The 22,468-nt window shown below is 46.7% G+C and overlaps 1 protein-coding gene across 4 annotated transcripts in view; it reads left to right on the top strand.

Moving 5' to 3' along the window:
- Positions 1 to 22,468, top strand: part of LOC149325131 (potassium voltage-gated channel subfamily KQT member 1-like) — a 469,319-nt gene that overhangs the window by 286,094 nt on the left and 160,757 nt on the right. For all 4 annotated transcript variants that reach the window (XM_089563197.1, XM_089563198.1, XM_089563199.1 and 1 more), the window contains exon 2: positions 18,756 to 18,846. In XM_089563197.1, the coding sequence (XP_089419323.1) occupies positions 18,756 to 18,846 (91 nt within the window). The remainder of the gene's footprint in view (positions 1 to 18,755; positions 18,847 to 22,468) is intronic.

Here is a 22,468-nt window from a genome sequence, read left to right on the forward strand (position 1 = left end):
GCTCTCACTGGTGGAGCAGAAGATAACGCGGGAACCACGTGATAACTTACAGGGCAAAACACTTGTCATGACAACCAGGCTGAAGAAGCGAGGAGGGTTATGAGATGAGATTTACAGACTCTTGCGAACTTTTGTGGCTATTTCATTTGCGAGACGTTCCGGGCAGCTGATCAAAAAGAAAACCAAACGCGCTTTAGTTTGTGAATTTTTCCACGTGAGAAAAATATAGCTATAAAATAAAAGCTATGTTCTAGCAGACCTTTTTGCTGGGCTAGTTGGTCCATTCTGATATTGGTGAAAACAGCGCGAAAGAAGAAGCCCGAAGGCGAAACGAGGAAGTGACAGCGCTCTTTCCTGTCACTTCCTCGTTTCGCCTTCGGGCTTCTTCTTTCGCGCTGTTTTCACCAATATCAAAAGCTATGTTTTTGGACCTTAAGGGCCCAAGGGGAGTCAGTCTGTGAGAGACACCGAAGCAGAGGACTCCGGATCATTCCGACCACCTGGGTTTCTTCAACGAGCAATGGTACTACAGAGTACATGGCTGTCATGCTTGCCGCCGAAAAAGAAATGCGGCCGCCGAGGCTAGGAGCAAATTTTGGTTCCCCGACTCAGTAATCAAGTGCCTTGACCACTAAGCCACCGCGGCATGGAAATAAGGAAATATATAAGTCAATGAATAAAGCTTAGTTTTTTTCTCAGCGCTTACTATAACCCATAGCTCATCCGTGTCGCTGCCCCAATGTCGCAGTTGTATGCTTCACTCTGCAATAGTGAATGAATAGTCGGACATCAGCCGTTTCTGTACGAAGCCAAGCCCGGCTCGGGTACGCAGCTTTAAGCCCGAGCCCGGCCCGGGCCCGCAACTTCAGGCCCGGGCCCGGCCCAGTCCCGGCAAAACAGATCATGTCCCGGCCCGACCCGGCCCGCGGGCCGGGTCGGGCCAGGGCTTTCGGGCCAGCCCGAGCCCATGCAGTGCACTAGTACATTGCGCAAGGGGGCCGGGGCCCTTGTCAGGCGCTCCGTCGCCTTTAGCCTCGGTCCCCTCTTGGACTGTGTCTGAGGAAACAATAAAGAAAGAAAGAAAGAAAGAAAGAAAGGAAGAAAAAGAAAGAGAGAAAGAAAGAAAGAAAGAAAGAAGGAAAGAAAGGAAGAAGGAAAGAAAGAAAGAAAGAAAGAAAGGAAGAAAGGAAGAAAGAAAGAAAGAAAGAAAGGAAGACAGAAAGAAAAAAAGAAAGAAAGTAAGAAAGAAGGAAAGAAAGAAAGAAAGGAAGAAAGAAAGAAAGAAAGAAAGAAAGAAAGAAAGAAAGAAAGAAAGAAGGAAAGAAAGAAAGAAAGAAAGAACGAAAGAAAGAAAGTTACGAACACTGGAGGGGTGGCTTTGCGTACAAGCGTCTTGAAAGCGCATGTATTTTGACGCGACGTGGGCAAATTTTTTCGACTACAGCGCCGGAGTTCACTGCGTTTTCAGAATGCTAATACCTCATAAGCGTATTAAAAACGGTGGGCCACGACTCTCACTGAATAAGAAGACTGACAGTAATAGTTAAAAAGTTAACAACTCTTTATTAGTTAAACAGGCTACTAGTTAGCACGTCTTAGGTGTATTCCGATGCGCTTCACCGCTGAGAGTGCTTTGCTGAAAAAAGCGATCTTGTAACTCAAGAAACATAGTTCGAAATTTGCGGAGCATCTCAGGTGAAACGCCCGGTATAAAAGGAGACGATTAAAGGAAAAGTGCCTCTACTTGATACTTCTGATTTACTGGCTGCTAGAAGGCAACTAGAGCTAGAAGAACACAAGGGACAACGAAAAAGATAGCGACGGACAGACGAGGTACAAAGAAAACTTACGGACGGGACACACGATGTCTATAGCGTATGTCCCGTCGGCATTTTTTTAGCGCTAGTTACCTTGTCGCAGCCAGTTAATCGAAAGGAGAAGAATCCCAAGCACGCCGCAGTGGCCTAACCAGAGATTCTCAGAGGCTTTACTGAGACGTTTGCAGAATTAAGGACGGAGCAATGCGGTGCAGCGCAATGAGCAGGAGCTCTGGAGGCAGGAAACTGGCGCGGGGCTTCTCCGTTTCTTTTTCATTTCCTGTTTCTCTTTTGTGGGGCAATCCGAGTCTCGCCGTTCCACACCGGCGCGTGCTAACGGCGTCCCGCGTGTTTGCCGAGTGCGGCTTCTTTCGGGGCCCTGTGTTTACGTCGACTGCTCGGCAGAGCCGTGTACCGCTTTTGGAACGCCTATTCGTGCGGGGAAAAATTAGCGTCCTTCCTCGCGCTGCGCTATGAGTGTCAACAACGGCCGTATTGATGGCTCCGGCCGCGACACGTGCTATTCTATTTGCGGCCCCCCCTCACAACCGGCCGGCAACTCGGTCTAGACGGCAGCCTATGGGGCACCCCTTGCCCTCGTGTCCGTTTGTTTATATATATATATGACCCCTATAAAGGGGGATGCATTAACAATGTAAAATCACTCCTGAAGAAGATCGGTCTTCCGATCGAAACGACGAGTAGAATAAATATGTTTCCTTTAACGAAGCGTATACTTCGCTATATATATATATATATATATATATATATATATATATATATATATATATATATATATATATATATATATATATCAGGGTGTCGAACCGGCATTTTTTCGGGTTCGGTTCGGGTTCGGGTTCGCGCCTTTCGGGTTCAGTTCCGGGTTCGGCTCCAAAGCGCCATTCCGTTCCGGTTCGAACCGGTTCGGACCGTCCCGAACCGGTTCAAACGGGTTCAAACGGGTTCAGGACAGAAAAAAAAATTAGAACGCAGATGAGTTTCAGTCAACCCTGCTATGCGTTTTCATTTTTCTGGCACATCGGTATACAAAATAAAAAATGCAAAGATTTGTTTACGAGAACATAAAAGTGTGCTAGTTGGCAAGAGTTGATGCTTAAGCAGCGCAGTAAACAGGACAAAAGGAAAACTGGAGACGACATAGACGCTGACTAACAACTGGTTATTACATTCTCGGAAAAGTGTATGAAGGCGCAGGACACAGTGAACAATCCAGAAAACAGAAGAACAAAGATTAAAATAAAAAAAAACATACTGTGCATGCACATCATAGTCGAGTCATGACATCTTTTTCAACGAAATACGAAGACTATATTCCATAGTAGACAGCACTCCGCTACCTCCTGGACCTCACAGTTACCAAGAAAGCCTGACTCCTTTTCTACCAAACTGGTGGATGGTGAAGCAACACGCCCATCTGCTTCCTTCCTGATCATAAAGGCCTCCACCATCTCCCTACAAATTCGATCTGAGTGAATAAACAGGAGACTTGTCTTTCTAAGTGGGGAAGCAATGAGCATTTGTTCGAACATCACAGATGGGTGAAAAAAGTAGCGGTGTCGTATAACTTGGCGCTTTGCATTGCAGCGAGTGCAACGATTGCTTCCCCCAGTAGATAAGACAAGTGTCGTGTTTAATAACCCTGTTTGCATATTTAGGGAGTTGGCCGAGGCCTATATGATTAGGAAGGAAGCAGGTGAGTGTGTTGCTTCACCACCTATGAAGTTGGCAGATAAGGAGTAAGGCTTTCTTGGCAATTGTGTGAGGTCCAGGAGATAGGGGAGTGCCGACTACTATGGAAGATAGTCTTCGAATTTCGTTGAAAAAGACGTCATGACTCGACTGTGATGTGCATGCGCGGTATGGTTTCTAAATTTTAACATTTGTTCTTCTGTTTTTGGGGTTCTTCCCTGAGTCCTGCGCCTTTATATACTTTTCCTAGAATAAAATAACCAGCTGTTAGTCAGCGCTCGTGTCGTCTCCCGTCTTCCTTTCGTCCTTTTACTGCGTTACTTAAGCATGAAAAAATTGTTTAATGCGAGATTTTCTCACTTTACCCATTTTACTTACTGTGCGCTGCAAAGATGAATTTACGGCAAGAGCCGCAAAATGAAATGAACTCGAAATTAATGAAAATCGGCTATGTATACGCTATAATCTACCTTATGAGGTGTAAGGCGAAAAGCCGGTGGATTTTGCATCTACAAGATCCTCCTGCTTGAGCAGTTTGGGAGACCCCGTCGCGCGAGTAATAGGTCTCCCTTGAAGCTTGAGCCAGTTGGGACTTCCTCGTACACAGTGTAGTTACGGGGCTGCAAGATTGCCGCCGCACGCGCCCTCTACGTTCCCGCGCACTATTGAGAAACGAAACTGCCATGTATCGGTACCTACATACAGACGGACACCTTTCCGTCGCCCCGAAACCGACTTGCCGGTCCCCCCTCCTTTACTAAATGGTAAGAAAATGTGCGAGAATCCCTCCACCGCCCATCTGCCGCCCAACGAGAGCCTCGTGGGAGCACAGCCTCTCCCTAACATCTAGAACTTGCGAAACATATTTTATTTAAATCACCTATTCGACATCCCCTTTGTGACTCACGTTATATATCCCGAACCCCTAGAGCTCAGTATCTTCAAACACACAGCTAATCGTGGCTTCTCACTATAGTACAGTAAGAAATTACGACATTGAGTTATTATGATGACGTCAACCTCCTCTATTTTGACAAAATTAGTATCATAAAAAACACGCGCTTGGATGGGTTGAGAACGGTTCGTTTTTGCACGGACACAAACTGTCAACAGCCCCGCCGCGGTGGCTCAGTGGTTACGGCGCTCGGCTACTGACCCGAAAGACGTGGGTTCGATCCCGGCCGCGGCGGACGAATTTCGATGAAGGCGAAATTCTAGAGGCTTGTGCACTGTGCGATGTCAGTGCACGTTAAAGAACCCCAGGTGGTTGAAACTTCTGCAGCCCTTCCCTACGGCGTCTCTCATAGCCTGAGTCGCTTTGGGACGGTAAAATCCAATAAACCGAACTAAACCAAACAAATTGGCAACATCTTCATTGCGACGTTGAGCTGCAACATTCTTGCAAGTGCAGCATTGTGCGAGGAAGCAGATATACTTGCACTACATTGAATGTTTGCGACTTTTCCTGGGGCGCTATTCACTGGTAAAAATGCACCTTCAAAAACTTTCACCCATCTCCCCACCCCCCATCACCCACCTGTACGCGCTATAGCCGAGGCAGATTGTTGTGAAGGCTCAACGTATTGAGTCGCCCAAGCGTTTTACGAAAAAAACGCCAACAATCATAAGCCTGTCATGTCAGACACTAAGAACCGGAAGTATGACCGCGAGAAGTAGATATAAGTCGCCAGGCAGATAATTCAAGATCGAGCAGTGTGAGAACAGCGGATGGCGCCGCGGGCTGGCGAGTGGCAGCAATTTTTTCTCATGAGCAGGGCGATTTCAGCGAATCGGCATAATGAAATCACCTCATGGTCGTTACACTTAATCGCAGTAGCATCTTTCTGGGCGTAATCACTATCACATGCCAGCGAGCGCATATATTTCCGCATTGCCGTTTTGATTATCCGGTATTTGATTTTTTTCTTATTAGTACATCTCCACCGTTGCCAAGAACCCGCCTTTCGTTGCTTATTTCCGTCGCCTGTAAACAAGAATATGCGAATTCTAAAAAAAAAGAATCTGCACCAATTTATACATTCTTCTTTTGGTAATACTAGTAGTAATATCCCGGGTTTAACGTGTCGAGTATACATTGAGGCTATAGCATAGACGGTGCTCCAGATTAACGGAGATCAGTTGGGGATTTGCGGCGTGCGAGGAAGCACGCTGGTCTTTGTATTTTTGGAATCAGCAGCCGAGCTCCACAGCTAGTGAGCCATTTTTTTACTTTGTTGCCCTACATCGGGAGGGGTTTTATTTAGAACCTGATTTCTGAGACAATGAGCGCCTACAAAAGTAAATGTTGCATTACCCACTGCGGTGGCTCAGTGGTTAGGGCGCTCGGTTGCTTATTCGGTGTACTCGGGTTCGAACCCGGCCCCGGGGGCCACGTTTCGACGGAGGCGAAGCGCAAAAGGCACCGTGTGCTGCGCGATGTTAGTGCACGTTAAAGGGCAACTGCGCCACTTTTTGAGAATTTCGCGATACACAAGGATTCAAATCTATGTAGGGTGTAGGTAAAACATGCTAAGTTTTTTGCACTACCATTTAAAATAGTGACGTAATCGACGATTAAATTTTGCACTTCTCCTCAAAGCAATAGAGGAGTGCGGGGAAGTTCATTGTGACGTCACGGAAGGTATGATTTCAAATTACCGCTGCCGCCAACCACGCTCTGCCGTGGCTGGCAGGGCGTGTCTGGACGCTGCCAAACAACGTTCGGCAGGCTTTGCCTTTAGTGGCGTTGGTTTTTTTTCCCTTCAAAGCAGGCGTTTATGCGTCGGAAATGTACCGATACCTTCGATGACGTCATCACGCGTCCCCCACTTAGCGTTGGGCGCTGCGGAGAAGCTTGAAGGCGGCCGCAATTTTAATTGGTGATTACGTCATCGTTTCAAATGCTAGGCCAAAAAGACTTCGCATACTTTACCTGGAAGTTTCCCACATTCTACCCTTTTAAGCTCGTCGATTTCTAAAACCTCTGCAGTTGCCCTTTAAGGATCCCCAGCTGGTAGAAATTATTCCGGAGCCCACCCCTACTGCGCCTGTTTCTCTTTTTTCTTTCACTCCCACCTTCCTCCCTCTCTTACGGCGCGGTTCAGGTGTCCATCAAGAAGTTAAACAGACTGCGCCATTTCCTTTCGTCAAAAACCACCATCACAACATTGTTGGGTCCTCGCGCTAATATTTCGTCTATGTGTGGGATATGACGCAAAGAAGAGGAAGCCATTCTCAGTCGGTGCTTTAATGACTATAAACACCCAGTTTTATTGCGTGTTTTCTCCTTTCAAATGACGCAATAAATATTAGAATACATGGACCACCGTGTGGTATTCGCCTACTGGCACTAAATAATTTAGAAAATAATTTTTTCTCCTATGCTGTCCCGATTTCATAAACCGCATGATGGCTGTGACGTGAGTTCAATATTAGGCCACGTGAGGCACAGGAAAACTAATACAAACGCTGATACGTTGTTTTGACTCACTATAGCACTTAAATCAGCCGGCTCTAAGACCTCTAATTACAACGAACGACGTATCAGCAGTTATAGTGCCGTTTTATTGCACCTCACGCGACCTAATTTCCTCTACACATTACAGCCATCGTTATGTTGATGAAACCGAAACAGGGTCATAAAGAAATTCAAATATAAATTATTTATTATGTGTTGGTGAAATACCTCGCGATGCTCCATGTACAGTCTTTGTCACAAGTAACCGGGCTGCATGGTTTTCTTCTAGCTTGTACAGTGGAGCCCATACAGCTTTCCTGAAGTTGAAATGGTCGTTAAAGGTAAGGACTGAAGGCCTTCTTATCTTCCAATAAATTTTGTTCTTTAGGAAAGTCACAAGGGCTCCACTAAACAAGCTTGAAGCAAACCATGCAGCCTGGTTACTTTTGACAAAGACGGTACACCAATGTCTAACGCATCGTTTGAAAGAAGACAGCACGCAAGCAAAAATTTGGTGTCTATAGTACTTTATTGAGTTGGAGCAGTCCTAACAATCTGATTAAAGATTTACGCAAATATGTAAACGGGGAGGAATAATAGCTCAAGATTTCACATAAACCTGAAGTACTAAAAATTGGCGGTAGTACATTACAGAAGCGTGATCTAGACTTCTTCCCAGGTACCAGACTTCCTGTAAGTTTGCTCTCGCATATACTGGGTACCATTTTCGCACTTCCCAGCGCAGACAGCTACGGGTGGGTAAATCTATACGTTAGATCGTCTCATTTTGTCCGGAAACAAGAAGTATGCCGAGATGCAAAAAAGTGGGGCTGAACCGGGTCCCGAACCGGTTCGGAACGGTTCCTTTGAATCGTTCCGGTTCGGGTTCAGTTCCAAGATGGCGAAAAATTTATGGGTCCGGTTCGGTTCCGGTTCCGGGCGAAAATTCGGGTTCGGTTCCGGTTTCGGGTTCGGGTTCGGTTCCGGTTCGACACCATGATATATATATATATATATATATATATATATATATATATATATATATATATATATATATATATATATATCGTTAAAGAAAACATTTATTTGAATGGGCTTTTCGATCGGAAGACCGATCTTTTTCACTGTTGAAGAAGATCGGTCTTCCGATCGAAACGTGGAGTCAAGTAAAGGTGTTTCCTTTAACGAAGCGTATACTTCGCTATATACTCCTTTAAGCAGTCGAGCACTTTATGCTCTCGCAACCTATATATATATATATATATATATATGACAGAAGCCAACAGCCACAGAAACCAAGGGGCACAGGGGATTTTTTTTTAAGTTATTTATTTTGTGGTGTTGATCAATATAGAATATTACTGAATATGTTATCGTTTAAAGATAACTGATTAGAAAAGCAGAAGAAAAAACAACCACCTGCCGCCGGTGGGATCCGAACCCACGACCTCCGAATTACGCGTCCGGTGCTCTACCTCTGAGCTACGGCGACGGCTGTCAATTCTTCTGCTTTCGGGGGTATTTATGTTTACAAGTAACCTAACCTTGAGAGTGTTCATCAGCGCCACCCACGTTCATAAGCGGCGGACGTAGAACATCCTGAGTTACCGCAGGTGTGACGTAGAACGTCATCGAACGGAGAGGGTGGAAGCTGCGTGAAACCCTCTTATGCTTCCTAAGGCGTCAAGGCTATATATATATATATATATATATATATATATATATATATAGCCTTCCAAAAGTTATTCCAAAAGCTTACATATTCTGACGGGCAATAATATAAGTGGGGGAAGGGAGCATGGAAGGAAAAGTACACGAATCGTACTAAGCTTGCAATAACAGAACCCTCCTACGATAATGTATTCTGGCACCCAATGTAACCTAATGAAACAGGCACCCAGAAAATCCCAGTGGTCTTCAGGTTTTCCTCCGTCTTTTTGCAATGAAGAGAAACTAATAACTGAACAAGAAGTGCTTAGGTTCTAACATTTTCAGTTAAAGTTTTCGAAGACTGCGCCGACCTTGCAATTTCGTCGCGGTGTTAACCTGGAGAAAGCACGACTGTTTAGCGACTGAGTAGAGCTGCTTTCACATGCCCCGCCGTGGCGTTGTAAACCTAAGGACGAAAAGGGCCGCCAAAGAGAACCGACGACGTACACAAGGCCGCCCCGCAAGCACGAAGGCGTCTGCATCGCCAAGCCTGCTTCGTCTGCCTGTCCACTTTTCATGTTGTCTGTATCAGTTTAGCGAGATATCTCCGCTATGAAGCTCGCCTAGCCCCCGCTCTTTACTTTTTTTATTTATTTAAGCATACTGTAAACCTAATTAGGCTCGTACAGGAGTGGGCTAAATAATTGGACAGTTATACAAGACAATAGCATATCCAGTATAACATACACTAGGTAAAAAAAAAAAACGCGAGCGCACTGCAGAGGATATACCATGGCAAATAGGTATATAACAAATATGCAGTTCGTTAAGAGATTATCAAAGGACATGCGCATTGCCATACACGTTCATTTCGATGCAACTAACCTTACCTTTAGTGCAGGAGTGGCACTGTTCATGGAGTGGAATTTGCGGTGATTTCCGCTTTTTTTAACGGCTTGAGCGACCCACTTGGAGCGCAACTGTGAATCCGGAGATTCAACCCCGTGCTCTCCAGACTTGTGGGTCCTAGTGTTTTGCAAGGATGCTTTTGCCACTTTATTTTCGCTCAGTCGTGTGATTGGTGATCGGCGTTTTTTAAATCGCAACCGGTAAACGAGATTTCCTGCAGGAGATCAAAAAGCGGAAATTACTAGCAGCAGCAGAAGGATAGGAGATTGCATGTCAGGGAAAAAAAAACAGCCAAAAAAAGCCGAACACACAAGGAGAGAACAACATGGGACAAAGGACCAAAGCCTTTGTCCTGTGTTGTTCTCTCCTTGGGTGTTCGTTTTTTTTTTTTTTTGCTGGTTTCTCTTCTCTGACACGTCATACCAACAGGCCCACCATTCTGCTGTGCTCAAGAGATTGCATGGGGCGAATAATCAATACAAGGCGGTGATTTTTACGCGATTGTCAATATGTCCCTAACGAAGACAGCGAAAGAAGGAATGAAAGGTGTTCACTCGCAGTCTTCGCTCTGAAACTCGCCAGCCAGTGTGTTTCCGAACACATCAGGCGCTTGGCGCTACATGTTTTGGTGAGAACTACGGCACGATGTTACGGGACACTTACGGAAACTTCGGAACAGCGAAGATAAGGGTCGGAGGGCGCGCAACTTTGCACCAAAAGCCCAAAGTCACCGCCTCCCCTTTTTGTTTTACTTGAAGGAGAGCTCCAGCGTAGTACGGTATTTATTTATTTATCGTACCCCCCGGAGTACAGAGTAGATTTCAGAGGGGAAGGAACTTTACAGCAATAAAAGAACGACAAATCACATTGTATACAAGAATAACAAGTAATCGAGATCGAGAAAACTAACGCTCTTACAGCAGGTATCGGGCGGGGGACACAGCTATGGGTATATGGCATCTCCCACAGCCGCGGGTCTATTGCATCTATCTCTCTCTCCCTTCCATTCTTTCACTTCTGTTGGCACCAGTTAGTGGTGGTGGCATGGTCGCAGGCAGTCGAAACGCGCGCAGGCACGCACGCGTACGCACCGCTCTAGGTTAGATTTCGATTTAAACCGATAGGAACACACAAATTAACGCCGAATTTATGTTCTGAAATTTGCCTGTCAGCGACAAAGGTCAATACAGTATCCTTGAGGTGTACACCACACCTTGCTGTCTATTGAATACCACTACGCAGACGGGCAGACGGACCGACGGCCGGACGGACAGACAGAGAGCTAGATGGACATACGGATTGATGTACAGACAGGACAGACGGACAGATGGACAGACGGACAGACGGACGGACGGACGGACGGACGAACGGAGGGACGGACAGACAGACAGACAGACAGACAGACAGACAGACAGACAGACAGACAGACAGACAGAGACAGAGAGACGGACAGACAGACAGACAGACAGACAGACAGACAGACAGACAGACAGACAGACAGACAGACAGACAGACAGACAGACAGACAGACAGACGGTCGGTCGGTCGGTCGGTCGGTCGGTCGGTCGGTCGGTCGGTCGGTCGGTCGGTCGCTCGGTCGGTCGGTCGGTCGGTCGGTCGGTCGGTCGGTCGGACGGACGAACGGACGGACGGACGGACGGCTAAATGAGTGGAATGTGCACTATAAGTGCTAGCGCGCTATTAACGTTGGTACCATTAGCCGCGGTCCGCGGCTTTCTGTGTTACTCCGCTGACAAATTAGAACTAAGAAAACAATCAGCTTTTTAATGTTTGACTGTATCCGAAACAAGCCAGTGTTGCTCACTATCTCGTCCCCGTCATTTGCGCTTCTAGCATCACATTTCTTGCGCTTATAATTTGTGATTAGCTTCTTTTTTAGGCAACAATAAAAACTTCAACAACGGTCTGCATTTTTTGTGGTGGAAGAATTCTGTGTGGTGGTCCTGAATGTGGGGGGAGCTTCACTGCAGAGTTAAGTTGTATCTTACTATGACGTATAGCAGCAAATTATGCTCACATACTGTTATAACCTTACAAGAGTTATCACTTGGTTAAAGAGGTTTTTAGACTTCACGTAAGGATAGTAACAACTTTTGTAACCAAAGCAAACTACCGTCAAAGCGTAAGCGTGTAGAAACGTTTCCAGACGTGTCATGTTCTGGCTGCCGCAACGGTACAGCGGCAGTGCCGTTGTGTTAAATTACCCTCTATATTGAATTATACATATTAGAAAGAACAGTTTGCGAGCAATTGGTGCCGCCTTGACATGAGACGAAACATGAATGAAATATTGTTTAAATGTATAATTTGCACGTGTATTACAGATGCTGTATGCATATTCTATATGTTTGCAAAAAGTGCTATATAAGAAATGACTAACTTTTTGATAGCTCCGACTGTATCGATCTACTGTATACCTTTATTACCTGCTGTATTCCTTGTAAAAGTGGGACCGGAGCTCCTTCAAGGGACCTCCGATCACTTTTTACCCGGACCTACCAACATCTCTGATGTAAATAAGCGACTTCACTATGTACCGTTCGTCTTATGCAGAAAAATTTCAATGCAAGCGCGTTATAACGAAGTCGAGGGGACCCTGCGATTTCTTCGCTATAGTCGTTGCTTCGTTATGGCTGAACGCAACCTTAGTAGCTACCGTTGAAGGTCAGCACAGCTGGCGTTCAATGTGCCACCGATGTGCGCTACTCTGGTATGCAATCCCCGCCGCACCGAGCGCCCGCTCTGCGGCTGGATGTACAGTCTTTGTCAAAAGTAACCAGGCTGCATGTTTTGCTTCTAGCTCGTACAGTGGAGCCCTTACAGCTTCCCTGAGGCTGAAATGGTCGTTGAAGGTATGTACTGGGGCTCTTCTTACCTTCCAACAACTTTTGGTCTTTAGGAAACCCACAAGGGCTCCACTATACAAGCTAGAAGCAAACCATGCAGCCTGGTTACTTTTGACAGAGACTACGTACTCGAACTGAATATGTCGGTCTTCTCAACGCGCTCATTTCTCCCTCGGCACACGCGAGGCTCAGCGCTTAGGACACGGGTCTTGGAGGATAATGCCGCATAGGACAGGGAGAAACCTATACAAAATAGTTAGCTTCGTTTTATAGGCGCGGAAGCCGATGCAGGCTGTTTTGAGCGATGGCGCGCAATGGCGATTTCGTCGCGAGCAGTCGTTTCAGTTGGGTTCTCCTCACAACTCACGAGCATGCGGGCCAGAAATCCTCCGCGTATGGCATTAGTGTACTGTGAAAAATTGGCAGTGGCTTAGCTGAGCTATGCCAGCTATGCGTAGCGAGAGCTACCTTGGCTTCTCCGCTTGGCAAGACGTTCTTCTGTTTGCTCAGGCGTCTCCGCCGCTCATTGACGCGTGGCGCCGGCGGGCGTGGTCGGGCCGGCGCGGCTCCTTGCGCGGTGGCGGCGGCGAACTCTGACGCCATGCGCCGCGCCCCTGCTTCTCCTCTCTGGTTTCGCGCATGGGCACCATCGGCCTCCCAGGCTCACGGCGAAATGCCCGACTGGGTAGCGTAGTGTATCTCTCGCGACAAAATGCGCACGGCGGACTGGAAGGCGTTGATGGTAGCAGCCTTCTATTGAACAGAAACTGTCTTGCGCTTCCGTTTCCCGCTTCTCGGCCCTGTGGTGCCTGCGGGATGTCGATACCATCAAGTCGACCGAGCCCACTGCCGAACAGTTTTAACGATGCGATTATGGGGTGAGAATGGAAACTAAATTGACCATGCAACCAGCGAAGCAGAGCGTACTCGGAGTGGGTCAGGTGCTTTAAGGAGTTTGAATTGGCAGTACTTCTTGGTCGGCTAGTTCGTCCGCGGCTTCCATCCGGCCTACCACGACGTGAAGAAACTTTGATGTGTCGCCTATGGGTTGTCGCTTTCACCAACCATTACCCTTTTTTAGTCGGTATGGCTGATAGCCCTGCATGGGCCATCTGCGCGTATGACGAGACTATAACCAACATTCTTTGTGACTGCCCTGCCTACAGCGCCGAAAGGCAATCCCTCAGCCGTGCGCAGGAGCGTCTAGATCCAATCTCACTGACGGAAATGAAGATTCTCGGCCACTGGCCGCGGCGATCGTCCGCGGTGAAAGCTTCCAAGGCACTGCTCCGCTTCATGCGAACTTCTGGCCTGCACGCTAGGCTGTGACTTTAACGAACGCTGACTTTTCATAGTGGCTTCAGTTTTCTGCTACTCTCCTTTCTCTTTCATTTCTTTTATCCCCTCACTCCTTTCCCCCACAAGTAGGGTAGCAAACCGATTATCCTTCCGGTTAACCTCCCTACTTTTCCTCTTCTACCTCCTTCTCTTCCACGGCTTCCTTAAGAACAAATTCTAAAAACTTAAAACTTGTTCATCCTCGTCTCCTGCATTCGTCTTCTGCTCAATTGAATTGTGCAATTAAAGGGAGACTGTGGACAAACTGGATTTAGCCGCCATCTATGGCATATCGTGTTATGATCACAAAGAGAACGCCGTCGCGAAAAAATGGAACTTCTATAAGTTGGAAAAGACCAAAAAACGGAATTCAGGTGTACAGTAAAATACATGCGTTGGCACCGGTTTTAAGGATCGGATCCAAGAGGCCACTCTGCACCTTCATTCATTTCAAACCGGTGGCAACCTCTTCTTTTCTATAGAGGAACTAGTCTGAATCGACTGGCGAGACGATTTTTAAATCAGATTTTTTTTTTCGGCGGTAAATGCGTAATTTGCGGTCGGACAAACGTCAGCATCGAGATCGAAACCGATTGAACAGCGCCAACAGACAGGGCAGAAGAAAAGAACGCAGACTGCGTTCTGTGTTCTTCTCTTCCGTCCTGTCTGTGTGCGCTGTTCACTTTGGTTTTCGCCAACATACACCAAGCAGCCCGACTAAGCCGTCTTCTTGTCAGCATAGTCGGTGTCCCATTAAGAGGAGATTTGAAAACTCCAGCGACATTGAAAACTTTGTCGAGCCGCAGCAGGTCGTCGTTCCTTGCATCGTTCAGCGGTGCATTCACTCAATCTTCGGCAGATAAAGGAGCGCCAAACCACGCCTGACGAATCGTGCAGAAAAACGCTTCATGCGGGCCTCGCATGGAGCCTGGATAAGTTTCCCGGATGCTTTGTGCGGAGTTCGGCAGAGCAGGTATTGCGCGGGCATTTCTGCTTGCCACATCGAGTCGGTACGGGAGTTTTTGGCACGGTTGCAAAATCAACATACTGAGTGCGAAATGGCCAGTGAGATCCACCAGAGCTTTGTATATCCTGTTGCAGGTGAATTTTACTTCGTATAAATGACATATCGAGTACATTAGCTACTATGGGAGCTTCTATGGGAGCTTCCAAGGGAATACCTATTTCTTCGCTGTATCCAGTACATCGTTATATTCTCGTTAAAACGACGTTCGAAGGTCCGTTGTCTCAGATAAGTCGGCATAAATACAAAAATGCAAAAAAAAATGATCGCGCCTGACATATTTTTTTTCCTTTTACAAAGTGATAGATGGGATAGTCACTCAATCGTTTCAGATTCTGCCATGCAGATAATCCTGAGCGATCTCCCGCGCTTTTTGTGATATATAGTTTTTTATTACCTCGCAGCAGCTCGAGCATTGGCGTGGAAGAATTTTTTTCTGTTTTTACACTGGTGGTCCAAGTAGCGGTACGCGAAGCTCGAAAGGAAAATATCGTGCTTACGCAACTTCAATTGATTATATCGGCGGTGAACTGTATCGCCATCCATCGCTTCCTGAAAATTTTTTCCGCCAACCGTCTGCCTTCTTTCCGCGTCCCGACCACAGAGTTAAGCGCATCGAGTGTCGTTCATCTGCATTTGCGAAGTCATTCCAGTCACGAACTCACTGCCAGTGGGGAAACTAACCAGCGCACACAGCCTAACCCATCGAAATTTCATGATCCAGAACTCGGTGACTTTAGAATATAAATAGCTTTTTCTCGTGTCACTTGTTTTTTTCTTGTACTTTCGCAACTGTTTATTTTTCTCTTTTACGTGCCTAAACACGTACCCTGTCTCATTTTTCATTTGTTCTAGTGCTTTAATATTTTATTGCCTAGCTAGTAATTTTAATATAGCGTTCTCACTGTCGTGTATTTGTCTGCTTACGGTCTCAGGTGTTTCAATAATACTAGTTCTAGTTCTTGATGTTCATAAATTGTACTTCACTCCCCCCCATGCATTCTAGAAAGAAGGTTTGGTTTATTGGTTTACTGCAGTTTAACGCCTCAAAGGAACTCAGGCTATGAGGGACGTCGTAGTGAAGGGCTCCGGAAATTTCGACCACCTGGGGTTCTTTAAAGGTGCTCTGAAGAGGAATCTGAACTCGTCTTTCTGCAGCGGGAACTCGATCTATTTGTTCGCAGCATTTTTAGAATCTTCGAATTATGGCCCTGTGCGGCGTATATCCCTAATTAAATCGGATTAACGTCCGGCTCCCGCCTTTTTTTTTTAATTCTCCGCATACGGTGGGAGGAGTTAACCAACGCATTGAATGCCTTTCAGGCAGTCGCGTGTCGACTTTGCTTTCGCTTTTATTTTCTTTATTTTAGGTTTCCGTGGATAAATAGGTCTAGTCAGAGACTACATAGCTACAAATTAGGCCCACAGAAATAAAAACAAGCGTGGACTCTTTGCTTTCGCCGATCACTACGTATCACTTCGCCGATGGCAGAGCGGCAAGCCGCCACGGGACTGGGTGAAAGGTTGGTCGACTCCTCCCACCGTTTGCAGGGAATTAAAAAGAAAGTCCGGAGCTCGACGTTAATCCGATTTAAATTAGGAAAATCGGCCGCACGGGGCAATAATTCGAAGTTTCCAAGAACGCTCGGAACGTGTAGATCGAGCTCCAGCGGTGAAAATACGAGTTAGGATTCCTCTTCAGTGCACCTTTAACGTGAACTGACATCACACAGTACACGGGCCTCTAGAATTTCGCCTTCATCGAAATTCGCCGCCGCGGCCGGGATCGAACCCTCGTCTTTCGGGTCAGCAGCCAAGCGCCGTAACCACTGAGCCACCACGGCGGCAGAAACTTTAAGGGCGTCTTGAATAAGTCCAAATCAAGAGGAAGAAATGGGTTTGAGTTGAGCATATAATGGAAAGGCAGGATAACCGCTGGTCCTCAAGGTTAACGGACTGGATTAGAACAGAAGGCATACTTAGCAGGGGGCGGCAGAAAGTTAGGTGGGCGGATGAGATTAAGAAGTTTGCGGGGATATGGTGGTCGCAACTGGCACAGGAGAGGGTTAGTTGGAGTGATGGTGGGAGAGTCCTTTTCCCTGCAGTGGGCATAGTCAGGCTGGTGGTGGTGGTTCTGCTGCTCAATAATTATACAGATAAATAAATCCGTATACTATTTCTATCCAGTTTGCATCAAATTTCCGCGTGATATAGAGAGGTCTCCTAAATGTTCCATGTAATTGTTTTCAGTGACCTTCTAACTCCCCGACAGATGTGCGGGGACGAACCGCGCTTTAACCTGCTGCCTGAATTTCTGAAGAATCATCCAGAGTCGGATGGGTCGCAGCCAACAATGCGAACGCGTGTGCACACGTGTAAACAAAACAAAAACGACTCCTCTTGAAATGAAGGCTGTCTTGAAAAACAAAACTCACATCGAACATCTGCTGTGACCTCAGCCGCCCGATGTGGATTCTTACAGCTGGGAGGTATTGCCGTGCAATCCTCGCCGGGAAATGATGGCGAAGTAGGGACAGGGCGTCCGCTGGGCTTGCCGGCGCCCAGTTCGCCAGCCGAGGCGACGCTAGCCGACTGACATCTGAAGAACAACGCCGCTACAGAAGCAAATGAAATGATGCTCACACGCATGTATTTCTTCGTGCGCGCGCGTGCGTTGAATTTAAAACGCAATGCCACCTCTGCGCCACTGAGGAATGCTTTGGGCCCTCTGAACTGCAGTGCAGTGGCATCTCGCAACGCTGCAGTACGATGCCAGCGTCGATATTTACTACGTGCTGGGCTCCGTTCTAAGCACGTTTTAACGCCGTTTTCCAAGCGCCTATTGCCGCTGGCGCTCGGTCGCGGGCACAGGCGACGCACATTCCACGGCCTGTCCTGTCAAACCGACATTCCAGCGGCGCCGTTGAATGCTATGTCGCTGGGGAGAGCAAAAAGTGGCGCTGAGGAAGCCGCGACATGGGTCGGCCTACGCACTAACTGCTGTCCCTGTGAAATGGTTATCCAAAGTTTTGGGCGCATTCTTCCCCAACTATTCCTTTGACGCCCTAAGCGACGCCTTTGACGCCAGGTCCGAGCATTAGCAGGCATCTGTATTCGCCGCCTCACCTGTTGAAGCTGAAATTCAGAAATTGCTTTTTATTTGCAAGAAGAAATGCAGATAATTCACTGCGGGTGGCGTAACGCTAAAGGCTCGAAAGCCCGACGAGCCCTCAGCCCCTCATACTAGTTACAGCCTGTAGCAGCAGAAATATATTTTCTATCATCCAAACATGTACGCGTTCAAAATAGGACAAAAATATTTTGCGCGCTTTTCAAATACAGCACAAGGAATGCGAGAAATACGCATTGCATTTAATACAACACAAGTGCGTTTTGGAGATTTTGTGCTTGAATGCGGTACTGATGCAATCATGTACACCTGACAGAATACAATCCAAAAACTGAAAAGACCTTACACGCTCACTGGAGGTTTGAAAAATGTCATCAAGCAAAATTTAGTTGTACTTTAAGTTGCGGGCTAAGGAAGGGTATCACGAGGAGGAAAGAAATAAGGTTATTAGGATGAAACCGGAGCGTGCCAATAGCGGAAAGGCGGCTTAATCAGCTGAAAAGAGAGTCGTAACGAAATACGATTTCAGCGAGTGTCTCACACGATTGTGTAACAGCGCCCCGGAGGCAGTTCGTGGCGTAAAGCTTGCACAGCGCGAATACCACAAGTACGAAGCGCGTACGTCTCGTTCTCTGCTAGCTGGCGGTTTAGTTTCTCGCTGTCTGCGAAGTTGTTCACCCAGAAAAGAAATGTGCTGAAGTAGAAAATTTGTCGGGTGAGATAATTGTGGCTTTAAAAGCGAGAGCAAACTGCCGTTGTTGCTTTCCGTTTTTCTGCTCTTTATTTGCTGCATTTTTTGCTTACAAGCGTGGACTGACGATTGCTCTTTGTTCTTTTTGCCTCTTTTCAGATTTTTAATGGTTTTCACGTGTCTGGTGCTAAGTGTTTTTTCAACAATCAAAGACTTCGAAGAATTAGCCGGTGCCATATTGCTGCGAATGGTAAGTGCTGACGGTAAAAAAAGCGGTGAGTTTAGTGCCTTTCTACATCCTACGTACGTTCGCTTATTAGAGCCAGTACTGCGCTCCAGTGCCATTCTCATAGGGCTTACATTGGAAGGCCTTTAACGCAACGCGTACTGCGTTAACGGTACTGCGTTAACGGCACCGGGATCACTACCGTCCTCCCTGTGCCCATGCCGGTTGTGCCGGTGCCGAGGATAGTAGGGAACGAGTGTAGCGTTATCCTAATGCTGTGAACATAGCAAGCAACTGCGCATGCGCTGTACTGCAGTGTAATAAATACGGCGCTGCATAGGTTGAGTAACGTTTTAGCATAACGTATGGGGTATAGCATGGCATACTGACTCAAGGGGTCCCTGAAAATAGTTGGAGACAGTCATCGGAGAAAAGACGACGCCCATTGACGCGCACTATGACAGCTAAGCACAACCGTTTCTTTTTGTAGTCGTGAGTAACGCTGCGTAAAGTCAGTTTACAGAAGTTGATGTACAAAGCTCAATGCTTCAACGGAGAAACACCGTGGCCGGTTTTCATCGACGAGGTTATTTTATTTCCGGAAAAATTTTGGGCACCAGGTAAGGAGGCCCACGGATTTTCTTTGTGAATGAAAGAGTGCACGGCGCGATAGGGTTAAGATTTATTTTTTCTTGAGCTTTTTTCACCGTGTTTTTGACCAAGAATTCTGAGATGATGCACAAGTGTTCACTCTGGTTTTAGATCATGACGTAGTGTTGTTCACTGTTTTCATTGGTATTGGTTGTTTTTCACGGCATTTTCGACTTGACGCAAGCTTCATGCGCTGTAGAAAGATTTGCGCAATGTTGATTTTAGAAAGATCGATTCTTCACCTCGTCGTGAGTTGTTTCCTGTTTGTTGGTATCACTTTTAGTAACCATGCATGCATTGCAGAGCATTTTTAACTTGTTTGATAGGGAAGGCCGGCCCAGTGATAGCTTCACTTATGTTTTTCATTTATTAGTGTTGAATTCGAAGATGGCTTAATCTCGAGTGTATCTTGTGCATTGGACCGACTTGTCGCAAAGAGCGCTTAGATACGGCTTGCGGTTTCCTGAAAAATAAAGTTGTCAGTCTGCGCTTCCAAGTGTCGTGGATGTGTCTCCCCGGTCTCCTAACCCTTTCGCGCAGTTAACACTTTAATTCAGAAATGAACCAACCAGCCCGGCAAATCCTTTTGCAAGATTTTCTTCGTGTTTCTCCTTCGCCAGCAGCAGCCTAGGGCAGCAACAACCTTTGAGTGTTCTGCAGACACAAAACTCAGAAAGAGAAGCCCTGGCTCCATCTTTCTTCGCCCAGATGGTTGGGCCTCTTTCGTCGTAATCCGTAGCGTTCTAGCTACTAACTTGGCTTCAGTCGACTGCAAGACGTGAGAAGACGAGCCCGTCAGCGCAATGAACCAGGCCCGGCCAGGGCCCCTCCCTTACAAAAAAGTTTTAGACAGTCTATAGAGTGTCTATAAACTTCTGTCTATAAGGTCTATAGACAACCGTCTATAGACTAGACAACCGTCTATCGGCAATACATATGCCGACAATCTATAGATGTATGGCCAAAACTTTTAGTAGACTTTTGTCTATAGGCAGTCTATAGACTATGAACAGACAGAAAGGAATATCTGTAGGAAGTCAATAGTGTCAATAAGAAATCTATAGACTGTCTATAGACCATTCTTATAAGGCTTCAAGCCCTAGCCCAGCCCGGGCCTAGGCACGCAAAGTTAGATCCAGGCCCGACGAAACACAGCGTGGCCAGGCACGAGGGCCAAGCGGGTCCCGGACTTTTCGTTAAACCGGAGCCCACGTTGTGCTGTATTGTGTATTCTCCTTGCTCTGAGGAGGAGGAGAAAGAGAGGTGGAGGAGGAGAACGGAGTGAATGGAAAGTGTGGTGCGCAGAGCGGTAGGTGACTTTCGGCCGGTTACTGAGGAGGCTGCGACTGCTTACGCGGGAGCGACAAACGGGCTGAGTGGCCTTGTTAACCTGATAAGACAGCAAAAAAAAAAAAAACGCTCAAAAGGATGCGAAAATGATAGGCCTGTGGGAAGTGTGCGAAAAGCAAAGAAACTTTACGGAAACAGCTGTGTTAAAATTAATGCCAGGAAAAAAGAATGGGAGGAAGCGGCTGTAAAATAGCAGGAACAGAAGGAAGAAAATAAATGTAAAGAAAAAAGGTAAAGACTAAAGTCATATAGAAGGGAGGCCGGCGCCAGGAAGCGTGAGCAACCCAACAATTCTGGACAAATACATATGTGAGCGGGAAGCCATTTATGAACGCAATTTGTTCATAAAATTTATGGTTTCAGTTTAACAATCAATACATCCGTAGACCATCCGCCGGCAGTCTTGCATATTTTTTCTCTATTAACTGTCTTGCGATCGTCAAAAGCGCTGAGAAAGATGGCTCCATACGGTTGTGTGTGGATTACCGACGTCATAGTAATATTGCGCGCGAGGGCTTCTATCGCCTCTCGCGCATAGATTACGCTCTGGACTGTTAAGGGGGCCGAACTTTTGCGATCGTCAAAAGCGCTCCTTTGGTTTTCTGTGGCAGTCTTAGCTGCTCGATACTATCGGTTGAAACAAGTTAGATGAAAGGTTTTGTTGTACATCAAAAGAATGGACCATTGCATTCAATATATCGTTAACAGTATATTACAATTTTTCAATATTCAAAATTTTTGTCCGACAATGCTGTACTTACATGTCCAGTTTTAAGACCTTGTGAGCAAATCACGTCTGTGCAGAGAGGAGTTGCCATTGAAGAATTTGGCATAAGGTTCTTAGCTTCCGTTCACGTCAAATTCAGACAAACATTGGCCTGAAACCGCGGCGGACCTCGGGCGGAGCGTGAAGCCGAAAACTCGGAAACTTTACATCCCAGTGTAGCGCTCCGCAAAGGAATCGGCCCGCCGTGGTGGCCTCCGGAGGTTCTCGAGTCGCAGCGAAGACAGCGCCCATTAGGGGCGGCAGCGCGTAGCACTGCGTGCGTTACTGCGATTCTTGTCCCACGTCGCTCAGAAGGGGCGACGCGCGCCGGCCTGGAAGTGAGTTTAACATCTAAGTTTTGCTTTTGTACTCCCGGGGGGTTAAACAACTAAGAGACGTGACGCGTCTGCTTAGTGCTGTTAAATCTTGTGTGTATTAAATGTACTGTTTTTCAGTGTTGCCAACGCACTATTTTAAAAAAGAACATTTAAAATCAAGAAGTTAGGCGCCGAATGCGTCAGTGACAGCTCGGTCCTGCTTACTTCAAGAGGATAGCATTTCATGAATGGGACATAGTTGGTCACGTGCAAGATAACTAACCTGCGCTGTCAAACATTTTTTTTGCTTTTTGCGTGTTTTTTTTCACAGTTTTTGCTTGCGTCAATGTGCACCCGCTTCTGCCACGGCAACTTTCACCGAGTAAAATTCAGCTGTGTTTCCAGCGTCGTCTTATCAACTCCTTCCACTTGTGAATGGGTCCTTTTCTGCTATTTTTTTTCCGCGATTATGCGTTTACCAAATGGCCCCTCAAGCTAAGGCTCCTTAATAGAGAATTTTTAGCCCAAGTTCATCAGTGTTATAATAAGGACGATTTTTCAG

The sequence above is a fragment of the Amblyomma mixtum genome, chromosome 10, assembly GCF_055824585.1.
Source record: "Amblyomma mixtum isolate Tamu chromosome 10, ASM5582458v1, whole genome shotgun sequence".
NCBI classification, from domain to species: domain Eukaryota; kingdom Metazoa; phylum Arthropoda; class Arachnida; order Ixodida; family Ixodidae; genus Amblyomma; species Amblyomma mixtum.